Genomic DNA, 11,975 nt, shown 5'->3' on the forward strand with positions numbered 1-11,975 from the left:
ACTCCTCCTCTGTTCCTCTGGTGATGTAGAGGTTAACCCAGGCCCTGTAGCCCCCAGTTCCACACCTATTCCCCAGGCGCTATCATTTGTTTACTTCTGTAACCGTAAAAGCTTTGGTTTCGTGCATGTTAATATCAGAAGCCTCTTCCCTAAGTTTGTTTTATTCAATGCTTTAGCGCAGTCCTCCAACCCGGATGTCCTAGCCGTGTCTGAATCCTGGCTTAGGAAGGCCACCAAAAATTCTGAAATTTCCATCCCCAACTACAACATTTTCCTCCAAGATAGAACTGCCAAAGTGGGCGGAGTTGCAATCTACTGCAGAGAGAGTCTGCAGAGTTCTGTCATGCTATCCAGTTCGAGCTTCTACTTTTAAAAATCCACCTTTCCAGAAATAAGTCTCTCACTGTTGCCGCCTGTTATAGAACCCCCTCAGCCCCCAGCTGTGCCCTGGACACCATATGTGAATTGACTGTTAGGTGACCTAAACTGGGATATGCTTAACACCCCGGCCGTCCTAGAATCTAAGCTAGATGCCCTCAATTTCAAACAAATTATCAAGGAACCTACCAGGTACAACCCTAAATCTGTAAATATGGCACCCTCATAGATATCATCCTGACCAACCTGCCCTGTAAATACACCTCTGCTGTCTTCAACCAGGATCTCAGAGATCACTGCCTTATTGCCTGCGTCCGTAATGGGTCCGCGCTCAAACGACCACTCCTCATCACTGTCAAACGCTCCCTAAAACACTTCAGCGAGCAGGCCTTTCTAATCGACCTGGCCCGGGTATCCTGGAAGGATATTGACCGCATTCCGTCAGTAGAGGATGCCTGGTTATTCTTTAAAAGTGCATTCCTCACCATCTTAATTAAGCATGCACTATTCAAAAAACATAGAACTAAGAACAGATATAGATAGCCCTTGGTTCACTCCAGACTTGACTGCCCTTGACCAGCACAAAAACATAATGTGGCGTACTGCATTAGCATCGAATAGCCCCCGTGATATGCAACTTTTCAGGGAAATTAGGAACCAATATACACAGTCAGTTAGGAAAGCAAAGGCAGCTTTTTCAAACAGAAATTTGCATCTTATAGCACAAATTCCAAAAAGTTTTGGGACACTGTAAAGTCCATGGAGAATAAGAGCACCTCCTCCCAGCTGCCCACTGCACTGAGGCTAGGAAACACTCACCACCGATAAATCTACGATAATTTCAATAAGCATTTTTCTACGGCTGGCCATGCTTTCCACCTGGCTACCCTTAACCCGGCCAACAGCTCTGCACCCCCCGCAGCAACATGCCCAAGCCCCCCCCCCCAACTTTTCCTTCACCCAAATCCAGATAGCTGATGTTCTGAAAGAGCTGCAAAATCTGGACCCCTACAAATCAGCTGGGCTAGACATTCTGGACCCTCTCTTTCTAAAATGATCTGCCGCAATTGTTGCAACCCCTATTGCTAGCCTATTCAACCTCTCTTTCATATCGTCTGAGATCCCTAAAGATTGTTAAGCTGCCGCGGTCATCCCCCTCTTCAAAGGGGGAGACACTCTAGACCCAAACTGTTACAGACCTATATCTATCCTGCCCTGACTTTCTAAAGTCTTCGAAAGCCAAGTTAACAAACAGATCACCGACCAACCATACCTTATCCGCTATGCAATCTGGTTTCCGAGCTGGTCATGGACGCACCTCAGCCACGCTCATGTTCCTAAACGATATCATAACAGCCATCGATAAAAGACAGTACTGTGCAGACGTCTTCATCGACCTGGCCAAGGCTTTCGACTCTGTCAATCACCACATTCTTATCGGCAGACTCAACAGCATTGGTTTCTCAATTGACTGCCCGCCTGGTTCACAAACTACTTCTCAGACAGAGTTCAGTGTGTCAAATCAGAGGGCCTGTTGTCCGGACCTCTGGCAGTCTCTATGGGGGTGCCACAGGGTTCAATTCTCGGGCCGACTCTTTTGTCTGTATATATCAATGATGTCGCTCTTGCTGCTGGTGATTCTCTGATCCACCTCTACGCAGACGACACCATTCTGTATACCTCTGGCCCTTCTTTGGACACTGTTAACAAACCTCCAGACGAGCTTCAATGCCATACAACACTCCATCCGTGGCCTCCAACTGCTCTTAAATGCTTGTAAAACGAAATGCACGCTCTTCAACCGATCGCTGCCCGCACCCGCACGCCCGACTAGCATCGCTACTCTGGACGGTTCTGACTTAGAATATGTGGACAACTACAAATACCTGGGTGTCTGGTTAGACTGTAAACTCTCCTTCCAGACTCACATTAAGCATCTCCAATCCAAAATTAAATCTAGAATCGGCTTTCTATTTCGCAACAAAGCCTCCTTCACTCATGCTGCTAAACATACCCTCGTAAAACCGACTATCCTTGACTTCGGCGATGTCATTTACAAAATAGCCTCCAACACTCTACTCAGCAAATTGGATGTAGTCTATCACAGTGCCAACCGTTTTGTCACCAAAGCCCCATATACTACCCACCACTGCGACCTGTATGCTCTCGTTGGCTGGCCCTCGCTTCATATTTGTCGCCAAACCCACTGGCTCCACGTCATCTATAAGTCTTTGCTAGGTAAAGCCCCGCCTTATCTCAGCTCACTGGTCACCATAGCGACACCCACCCGTAGCACGCGCTCCAGCAGGTATATTTCACTGGTCATCCCCAAAGCCAACACTTACTTCGGCCACCTTTCCTTCCAGTTCTCTGCTGCCAATGACTGGAACGAATTGCAAAAATCACTGACGCTGGAGTCTTATATCTCCCTCGCTAACTTTAATCATCAGCTGTCAGAGCAGCTTACCGATCATTGCACCTGTACACAGCCCATCAGTAAATAGCCCACCCAACTACCTCATCCCCATATTATATACTTTTTGCACCCCAGTAGCTCTACTTGCACATCATCATCTGCACATCTATCACTCCAGTGTTAATGCTAAATTGTAATTATTTCGCCACTATGGCCTATTTATTGCCTTACCTCCCTAACCTTACTACATTTGCACACACTGTATATAGATTTTTCTATTGTGTTATTGACTGTACGTTTGTTTATCCCATGTGTAACTCTGTGTTGTTGATTTTGTCGCACTGCTTTGCTCTATCTTGGCCAGGACGCAGTTGTAAATGAGAACTTGTTCTCAACTGGCCTACCTGGTTAAATAAAGGTGAAATAAATAACACTGACACTGTGCTGTAAAAGACTTACTGAGACAAGCAAACAAAACGCAGCCCAATAATAGCCTGTTACGTTGTCACAAACAAGTTTTAGGATACCCTTCATGTCATCGCATTGTCCTCGGTCTGTTGGTGAAAAGGCTTGAGAATAGGATGAGACTACTGCATTCAGATGACAATATGATGCAGTTCCAAGCGTCTCTGGCATTTAGCATAAAATTAGAGACTTTATTATCAGACGAGAGACAACAGAGAAGCGTATTAACAAACTGCAATAAATGGATTTTCATTAATATACTTCACAGCTGTGGACTAATTTAAATCATGTTTTAAAGTTCATTGAATAAAGTAAATGTTTAAAAGTTCATTGAATAAAGTAAATGTAATTTCCCCTTTGGCAAATGACTTTCCGGGGTTAAAAAGAAAGACTGAACGAGACGAAGTCTAATTAAACTTCTATTTCCCCAGAGGTTGGACATAATGGCTTCAGTTCCAGTTCAGCGAGTGAAATCACAAGAGAGACGGATTATTCAAAACAGGGTGATGACATGGGTGAGATTAGGCAGCTTTTGATTCCCTGGCAGTCAGATCAGCTCTGCGTCAAGTTAAAGCTAGAATATGGGATTCGTTTTTTGTGTGAAACGGCAGCCCTGCTATATACCAAGAATTGAAATGACCATTAAAACAGATTTCCAGATCGCAGATTGTGCCTTTAAGGAAGCCAGACGAAAAGACACCAGCTGAATAAATGATCAACGCATGGTGAGGTGTAGAGCATGAACAACTCTGTTTAACTAGGCCTAGGATATTATAGGACTCATACAAGCTAAACGACAGTCTTTTCAACACAAGCAACTTCAATCAAATTCTTTCATGTCAGCTACTTAGCACGTCCTTAGAACAAACAGCTGTAAAACAAAACCTCACAATATAACATGTTAAAAAGAAACTAGTTACAGTACAAGTGGTGGAGCTCTGAATAAGTAACGACGATGCAGCAGACGAAACATGAGCGTGGGAGAGATACTTAGAGACCTTTTTTTTTATTAGCCCTGTTGACACTGTATTTGGCCGGTGACACTTTGCTTCTTGAAATTCCAATATCTTTCAAACTTGACTGCTGACATACAAAACATTTTGGGGCTGTATCAACAGTGACTAATGAAAAAAGTGGTTTCCCTTTAACAGCAGGTAAGCCATTCAGCCCAAGGAGAACAGAGGTGTGGGTAAGAGGTAGGAGCAGTGGGAACAAGAGGAGATGCTCAAAGCCTATCTGTCAGTCACAGGCACAACTAACACCTGACTCACAGGACTCTCAGTTCCTCTTTCATATTACAGTACACATTTATGAGAAATCAAGCACACAGTGTGTGTGTGTGTGTGTGTGTGTACACAATATGATAATGTCTACGTGCGAGCGTGTGCCTACGGCCTGCTGAATACCTGTAGGACCAGCGGCTGTAGACAGGCTGGGAGACACCACTCTTTACACTGTCCATGATGCTGTATCAGCCAGTCTAGATGTGTGATAGTCAGTACAGCAGCAGCTCCGGTAATGTATGGTACTCCCAACCTGGTCCAGAGTCAGTCTGAAGGTCTACCTGAAGCTCCAACTACAACCCTGCTACCCTGCAGCCTGGAGGGAGTCCCATCCCAGGGAGTGACAGCGCCAAGCAGCTGAGGGTGAGGTCTCTGGGTAGCAGCAGTTGCCATGACGCCACACTTGAGGCTAGCCTCTGAACACAACACAGTGAACGAACAGGGATTTGTTAGGGGAGTCTAAATGTGGCGTGAGTTCATGCCAAGACAAAATACCGGGCATAAAATCCCTAAACTTGGTCCTCTGACTTAGTTATATGTCTGTCTTTCTTCAGTTTATAAGATGTATCAGATATATAGACTGATAGGCCACGTGCTAAAGCTGGACATGACTGTATCGGAATAGATAAAAATGCTTTCTGCAGAACTCCACAGACGCCATTTCCTCTGACTCAGAGGGAGATATTTCACATACCAAAACCGCAGACCATTGACTAAAAAACTGAATTGAACACCAATTGGTTTACGCTTTGTGGGCTTTAGCCTAGGCCTAGTATCTTAAGTTAAAATATTCCAACACTTTTATTTTGACAGAAAATGCCAGAACATGGAATTTGCTTAGTCATAGCAAAATGAACCAAACTGTTTCTTGTCAATGTGAAACCACATTATTCTGGTTTTCTGCCTTTCTACATAGGCTTTCCTTATATGGTCCTTGAATCCGTGTAAGTAAAGCTGTTTCTGGATGATAATCACAGTTACTCCCAATTAACGGAAGTATAAACAAACAACCCTCTCATTCCTAAAACTGGCAAGAAGTGGGGGACCTTGATCCTGTTGCTAGGAGACCACAGGATCTTTAAGTCATATCGTCTTCTGTTTGTGTACGTGTGTTTGCGTGCGCGTGCCTGTGAAGGGAAAATGGCATTCTCCTCAGCTGAGGGCAATCTGGGGAATGATTCACCTGAGAGTAATTAAACACTGTCAAAACAAATGATGGAAACAAGAGTTAAGTGTCAACTGGTAAGCACTCGAAGCAACGCCTTACGTCCATATAACAATGATGAAAACCCAAAGACTGAAACTACAGAAGCTCGCTATCTCATGCATCCCATTGAGTCACGGCAGGTTCTTCGGTCTACACACAGAATCTGCCCACGGGAGATTAGGTAGGCTAAAATGGAGTAGCCTACATGATTCAGTTGAGAACCAGCCTACCTATTGCAAATACCAGAGGTTTTCCCTCTGTCTGTCAGTCCCTGACTCAACTGGATGGATTGTCCAAGCCACTGCGGAGGCATGTGTTCGGAATGTGCTGGAAAATAGGAAGTAAATTGCAAACCATTTTCTACCCTTCTACCCCATTTTCTCACCCACAGGTCTTGTACAGTTAGATACTTGAGGTCCAGCTGGTTTGTTATAGGTCTGCTGAGCCATTGTGAAATAGGGATACAACAACCACACCTTTATGGAAAGGGAATTCCTGCAAAAGCTGATTTAAGCTGAAGATACATTGAATTAAACCAGGACCAATTTTCCTACAGCAGACTGAATGGTAACTGATTCTGAGTGAGACTGTGAGTGCATGATTATCTTAGGTCACTGACCATGATAATCGTGTGCACTATACCTTACAGACACCCCGATTTTCATTTGTCCATCCATGCGCTTGATCAGAACAGTTTCATCTGATGCATTTTTCCCTCTACTCTCAGGTTTATGGTATCAGCCTGAGATACTGCTGTGTTAAGGTCACTTTCCACCTCTCTGTTCAGCTCTTAAAACAGACACTCGCATCCTCTGCCAATTGAGTCACCCAAGCATGAAACCCACAGCAGAGAGAAGAGAGCCCTTACGGAGAAAGAGAGAAGGATAGGATACTGGAAAGGGCTTGAGAGATAGGTTAGATGTTTTACATGCAAGGATTTAAAACTCCCATGTTTCCTCTCTGAACAGACCTTGCAGCTGTGCCATCTGCGTACATGACAGCTGGACACAAACAAATAGTGTCTGGCTGGTTGGGGGGCTTGGACATGGTGGCGAACCAGGCCTGGTGTGTTGTTTTTGCCTGCCAAACCCAGGCTCTAGGTTTCCGTTAGCCGGTAAATTACAGCTTTCGGGCCAAAATAAAAGAAAAGACGCTAAATAAAATTGTGACCGGACAAATTGTCCTGAAAAAAAATCAAATAATCTATTGCAAAATAATGCTTTTTATTTATTGATGAAGATACCAGTCGATGTGCTCCAACTTCATAGGCAAATACATTTCATTAGGTTAATAAATCCTCAAGCAGCTTGGAAATTAGTGTCGGTGGCGTTTCTATTTTTACTCACGCAAAAAGATGCGAGGTCCTCACAAGGGACTTCAGCTAAATGTACCCTGACTGGGCAAAATTGGCGAAGATTGTGTTGATGATCCGTTTCCAGTGTGCCCATCGAGAGGGGATTCTTTCTCCAAATCAGAGTAAATACGGCCTCAAGATCGCGCCTTCTTGAGAACAAAGTAACGAGGCTGATGTGCATTAAGCTGCTCCAAGGAGTTGGACAGTTTTGACTTCCCAACAGCAGCAGCAGCTCACTTTGAGCAGGCCAAGGTCTGCCGCAAACGCAAGTAAATTACAGGCAAATTATTATGTTTGACAGGCCCAGTCCTAGCAGTTCTGCTGCCGCCCTAGGCAAGATCACCATGTATAGTAGGCCAGGCCTATATAGATTTGGAATGGATTGATAGACCAGAGTAGAGTAATGATGTGTATCGTGCACTATTGGTGCATTTCAGTTGAGCTTATTCAGTGGCACTTAGAAACTAAACATTGAGCTTTGGAAACAAGAGCTTTTATAAATGCATGGCACGGGCCTCGTTTCACAGGAGTATTGTAAAATAAGCTTTCTATTATTGAACCAGCTGTAACCATTTTTTCACATTTACATATGAAATTTGATTGTCCAACATCAGTTTGATAATTTCTTCATTTTGTGGACACCTAGAGTGGCCTCTTTCCACTGCTGTGGTGCTGAATCGCAGCTGGAATTGGGAGCGAGGCGGGCTGGCCCTGGAGTTCGTAGACAGCCATGTTTTGTTATTTATTAGGCCTAATTAAAATCTTTATGCCTAGGCTCAATTAAATTAGAGAGGCCTAGATTGTATTTGAAACCAGCTGTGGTTTTATATTTATTAATTAAAATGTTCATACAAATAGGCTATAGGACAGATCGTTTGCAAATTATATTATACAAATATTATATTTTGAAGTTGTGTTTTATTACTGTGTAGGCGACTTGTTCTTCTAGGCTAAATGTTTTTTTTTCTTTTTTTTTAATGATATTCATTTACGATTTATTGCAGGGATGAAGACGCATTGGGCAATGTTTTGCTTTTCAACCTGTCATGTTTATATAAGAACATCATTGTACTTTATTTTATTAAAACTTTACAGGCTACCGTAATTTCTATTCTGTTAAGATTAATTACAATAATCTAAAATGTGCTTTTGAGCACCATGGGACGACACCTTATGTTACGCACCCAATGCATATGGATGTCCGGTATATTTGTCAAACATCCGGGAAATTAAAATCTTGTCGGTCACAGTGTCCGGCGCCAAATTTTCCAAACGGAAACCCTGCCCAGGCTACATGTCTGTTCTTTACACTAATCCTCTACATATATCCTCTGAAAGACTACACAAGCAGATTACATCAAATAATCACAGTCCACGTTGCAGCATTTGAACAGGAAAGGGTGGGAACTGCCCTCTGATTTTATTCTCATCTCAGGGTAAAAATGTAGCTATGGATTTCACACTTTTTCTGCAGAGCTTACAGTAACCTCCTACGCATACAGCACCATGCTCTGCTCTCAGGGCACCTCTGGTCAGCACAGTCCTAATGCACTGACATCAAACAGACATCAATAGGAGTGCTGGGGGACCATAGGGGGAGTTGATTTCCCTCCTGAAACTGATTGAGAAGCTAGTGTAAGAGGAGGCAGGGAGAGGCATGCTCCAACACGTCATGTCAGTGTTTCCCCTGTATTCATAAAACGTTTTCAGTGGAAACTTAAACAACTAAAACCAGATATAAAAAAAATGCAGAAAAGATAATGAGGGCATATATTTTTAAATAAGATCATCTTTGAGAACTAGCTAACAACCACCAGAATAAAAACTGGCATGGGGCCCCTTTTGATTTTGTTATGTTCGAGTCACTCAGATAGCATAAGAACACAGCATAAGCCATGGCAAAATGTGTAGAATTGCATGACATTTGCTTAAAAGTAGCTGTCCAGTGTTTCCAGATTAATATGAAATATGACCTATAACGAATTACAATATGAGTAAAATAGCTTTCCTTCCCAAAAAAAGCGTTTCTGTCTTGGAATGGTTTAGGCGTACCCCAACAACAGAATGGTGTGGGCGTATACCGATCATTAAAAATATTAATACGAGTAGACTGCTGATTGGCCAGCTCAACCTCTTTAGGAGTATTACATCATACTCCATGAGGAAAAAGCAAGCATTTTTTATTAAATGGTCTGTTTGAGATGCAAGTTTGAAGTGTTTATTCTCCAATTTATGCTTTGGCCACAAATATGTGTATAGAACGAGTCTATAACATTATTTGGATATGAGTTAACAGAATATTAACTTTTAATAGTGAGATTTTCACTGGACAGTTACTTTAAAACTGCACATTTTCTCTCAGTCCCATGGCAAAATGTGTAGAATTGTAGGAAAGGATTAGCAAGTTACTAGAGTAACGTCAGCACAAATATGGAAAACATCAGATCATGATGTGATCCATATCCGATATAAATTTAATTTGGTGTTAACAGGTTACCCTAGCTAGCTAGCTAACGCTACTTTAATTTGCTCATCAAAAGAACCTTGGATATTTTTTTAACTGCTGTTGCATCGAAAGTCTTACTTGCTTAGTTGCAGCCCATCAACTCGGGTAGAAAGTTGTCAGCACCTGATTCGTCATCAGCTCAACAGTATAGCTGTCATTTAGCCATTATAGCTAACCATCTTTTTCTGCCCCAGGTGGGAAAATGTCAATGTGGCTGTAATTTATGCGTTGGCCACAAATACAAGTATAGGACGAATCAACAACATTATTTGTGAGTTAACAGCATATAAACTTTTTAAAGTGAGATTTTCTCTGGCCAGTTACTTTAAAACTGCTAATGCTCTCTCATCCCCATGGAAAAATGTTTAGAATACCATGAAACTAGCTATAAAACTGTCAAATGTTCTCTCTGCCCCATGGCAAAATGTGTAGAATTGCAGGAAATTAGCTTTAAAACTGCAACATTTTGTCTCAGCGTCCAAGAGGGCCTCTAAAATGTTCGGTGGAAATCCTAGAGGAAATAATGCATTTCTTGTGTCAACATGTTTGCCTATTAATTTTCCTGAGCCATTTTCCACAGTGTGCATTGATGTCACAAAGGGAATAGCCAATAATATTGTTTGTTGTGGGTGCAATGGTATTGCAACATTCGTGGGTACGCTTTAAAAACCGAAGACTGTGGAATTCTTTATTGCCTCCAGATAGTCACATAACATTCAGCCATCCTACATTCCAATCCACAATCATATGGGGGTGGAGTGTCATTATTTTGACCTGGAATGCACAGCATATGGAAAACGTTTGCTAGTGAAATAAGCAGTAAGAATCCCTAAATGAAACTCAACTTCACAGGGTGAAATGAGATCGCAAAAGCAATGCAGTGGATTTCACTTGTGGGTGCTAGTATAACACCTTAAACTGCTCAAAAGAACAGTGTTTGTCATAATAGCATGGTCATAAACAGTATAAAGTCAGTTGTCATTTTAATGACAAACTGTCATGACTGTGTTTATGACAGGTGATTCTGTTATGCCGAAGGGTTCAGGAAGTGTTAAATAATAATCATACTCTTGACTGACATATCATTTGTCTATTGCCTCCATGTAGCCTATCACATCATTAACCACGAACTGAACCATCCAACACCCTAATCAACATCGGATTGTCCCCATGTTGGCCACAATTCCATACCATCATCATGCCTATGACATTAGCTTGATTCACCTGCTTTTGTTGATGTTGTTCATCCTGTCACTTCTTCCGTTTCGGAGACTTCTTCGGTAGTGACCGTGCCAAGTGATGTTGCCAAGATTGCCCCCCTCATAGGCCCTAATACTGTATTTTTTAGCAAGCTACCCACATTTCTGCGGTGCCGTCTCCAATGACAATGGCGCAAGCTCCTATGACAAAGCCACAGTAACTCGAGAAATCGAGTGTAATATATTTCCTATCTGATGGCTTTTGTGACGCAATAATGTAACGTTAGCAACCCAACATATTCAAGGCTTGAGCCTTGCCAGATGTTTATAACGTCGTTATAGCTTCGTTGTCAACATGCATGTTCATACAATTTTGACATTTTACGTTATAGCTAGCTAGCAAGTTAAAATAAAAAAGATTCTCTCATTTTCAAACACATCCCTGTTACAAAAAAAATCAAAAAGTTTACGAGCAATCCATGAAGAATTGTGTGCTTTCTGCTTTACCCTTAACAAGCACGCTAGCTAGCTAACAATCGATGGAGTTTTCCAAGCTACAATTCACTGACCAACTCACGCTTCCTTTTCGTGATAAAACGATCCCCAAATGGTTAATGATAAGCGTTGAACGCTGCTTGATTCCTGTATACAATAGTTAGCTACATTTCAAGTTGTGGAAAATATGTATTTTAGTTTGTGCTTGGTATCATCTTCCATGATTGATTTACCACTCAGCGTGCTCGGTTATCTTCAGGCAAACAAGAAACATTAGCTAGCTAGCCTAACATTAGCCAAACTAGCATCAGTCTTCTCAAGCAACAGTGCCTTCTGAAAAAGTTAAGTGACAGACTAGTCTCGCGCACCACCCACCAGACACGCTTCGCCCATGCAATTTGGACACTGCATGTCTACATAGTATCATGGGCAAAGAACGACATATATATATATATATTTTTACTTACCTTATGCTGTAGTAACTCATGTTTATCCACGGTTGCTATGGATCCCAGCTGGTGGTGGCCTCCCCGTGCAGCAGACAACTTTCCTTGACACGCTTGGAAAATTGTTCCCAACAGCCCTAGTTACCGCACATGACTACAACGGACTATCCTATTGGATGGCAGGTTATATAGACTTGAGTGATTGAACAGGTTTCTTTGCCTCTGC

At 42.4% G+C, this 11,975-nt stretch overlaps 1 protein-coding gene across 1 annotated transcript in view; it reads right to left on the reverse strand.

The window, feature by feature from the left end:
• LOC120049975 (tubby-related protein 3-like) overlaps nucleotides 1-11,874 on the reverse strand; it is a 40,138-nt gene extending 28,264 nt beyond the window's left edge. Inside the window, exon 1 of the mRNA XM_038996525.1 lies at nucleotides 11,771-11,874. Within this exon, the coding sequence (XP_038852453.1) occupies nucleotides 11,771-11,790 (20 nt within the window). The 5' untranslated portion in view covers nucleotides 11,791-11,874. The remainder of the gene's footprint in view (nucleotides 1-11,770) is intronic.
• Between the last annotated feature and the right edge of the window lie 101 nt (nucleotides 11,875-11,975).

This window comes from Salvelinus namaycush, chromosome 6, assembly GCF_016432855.1.
Source record: "Salvelinus namaycush isolate Seneca chromosome 6, SaNama_1.0, whole genome shotgun sequence".
In the NCBI taxonomy this organism is placed as follows: Eukaryota; Metazoa; Chordata; class Actinopteri; order Salmoniformes; family Salmonidae; genus Salvelinus; species Salvelinus namaycush.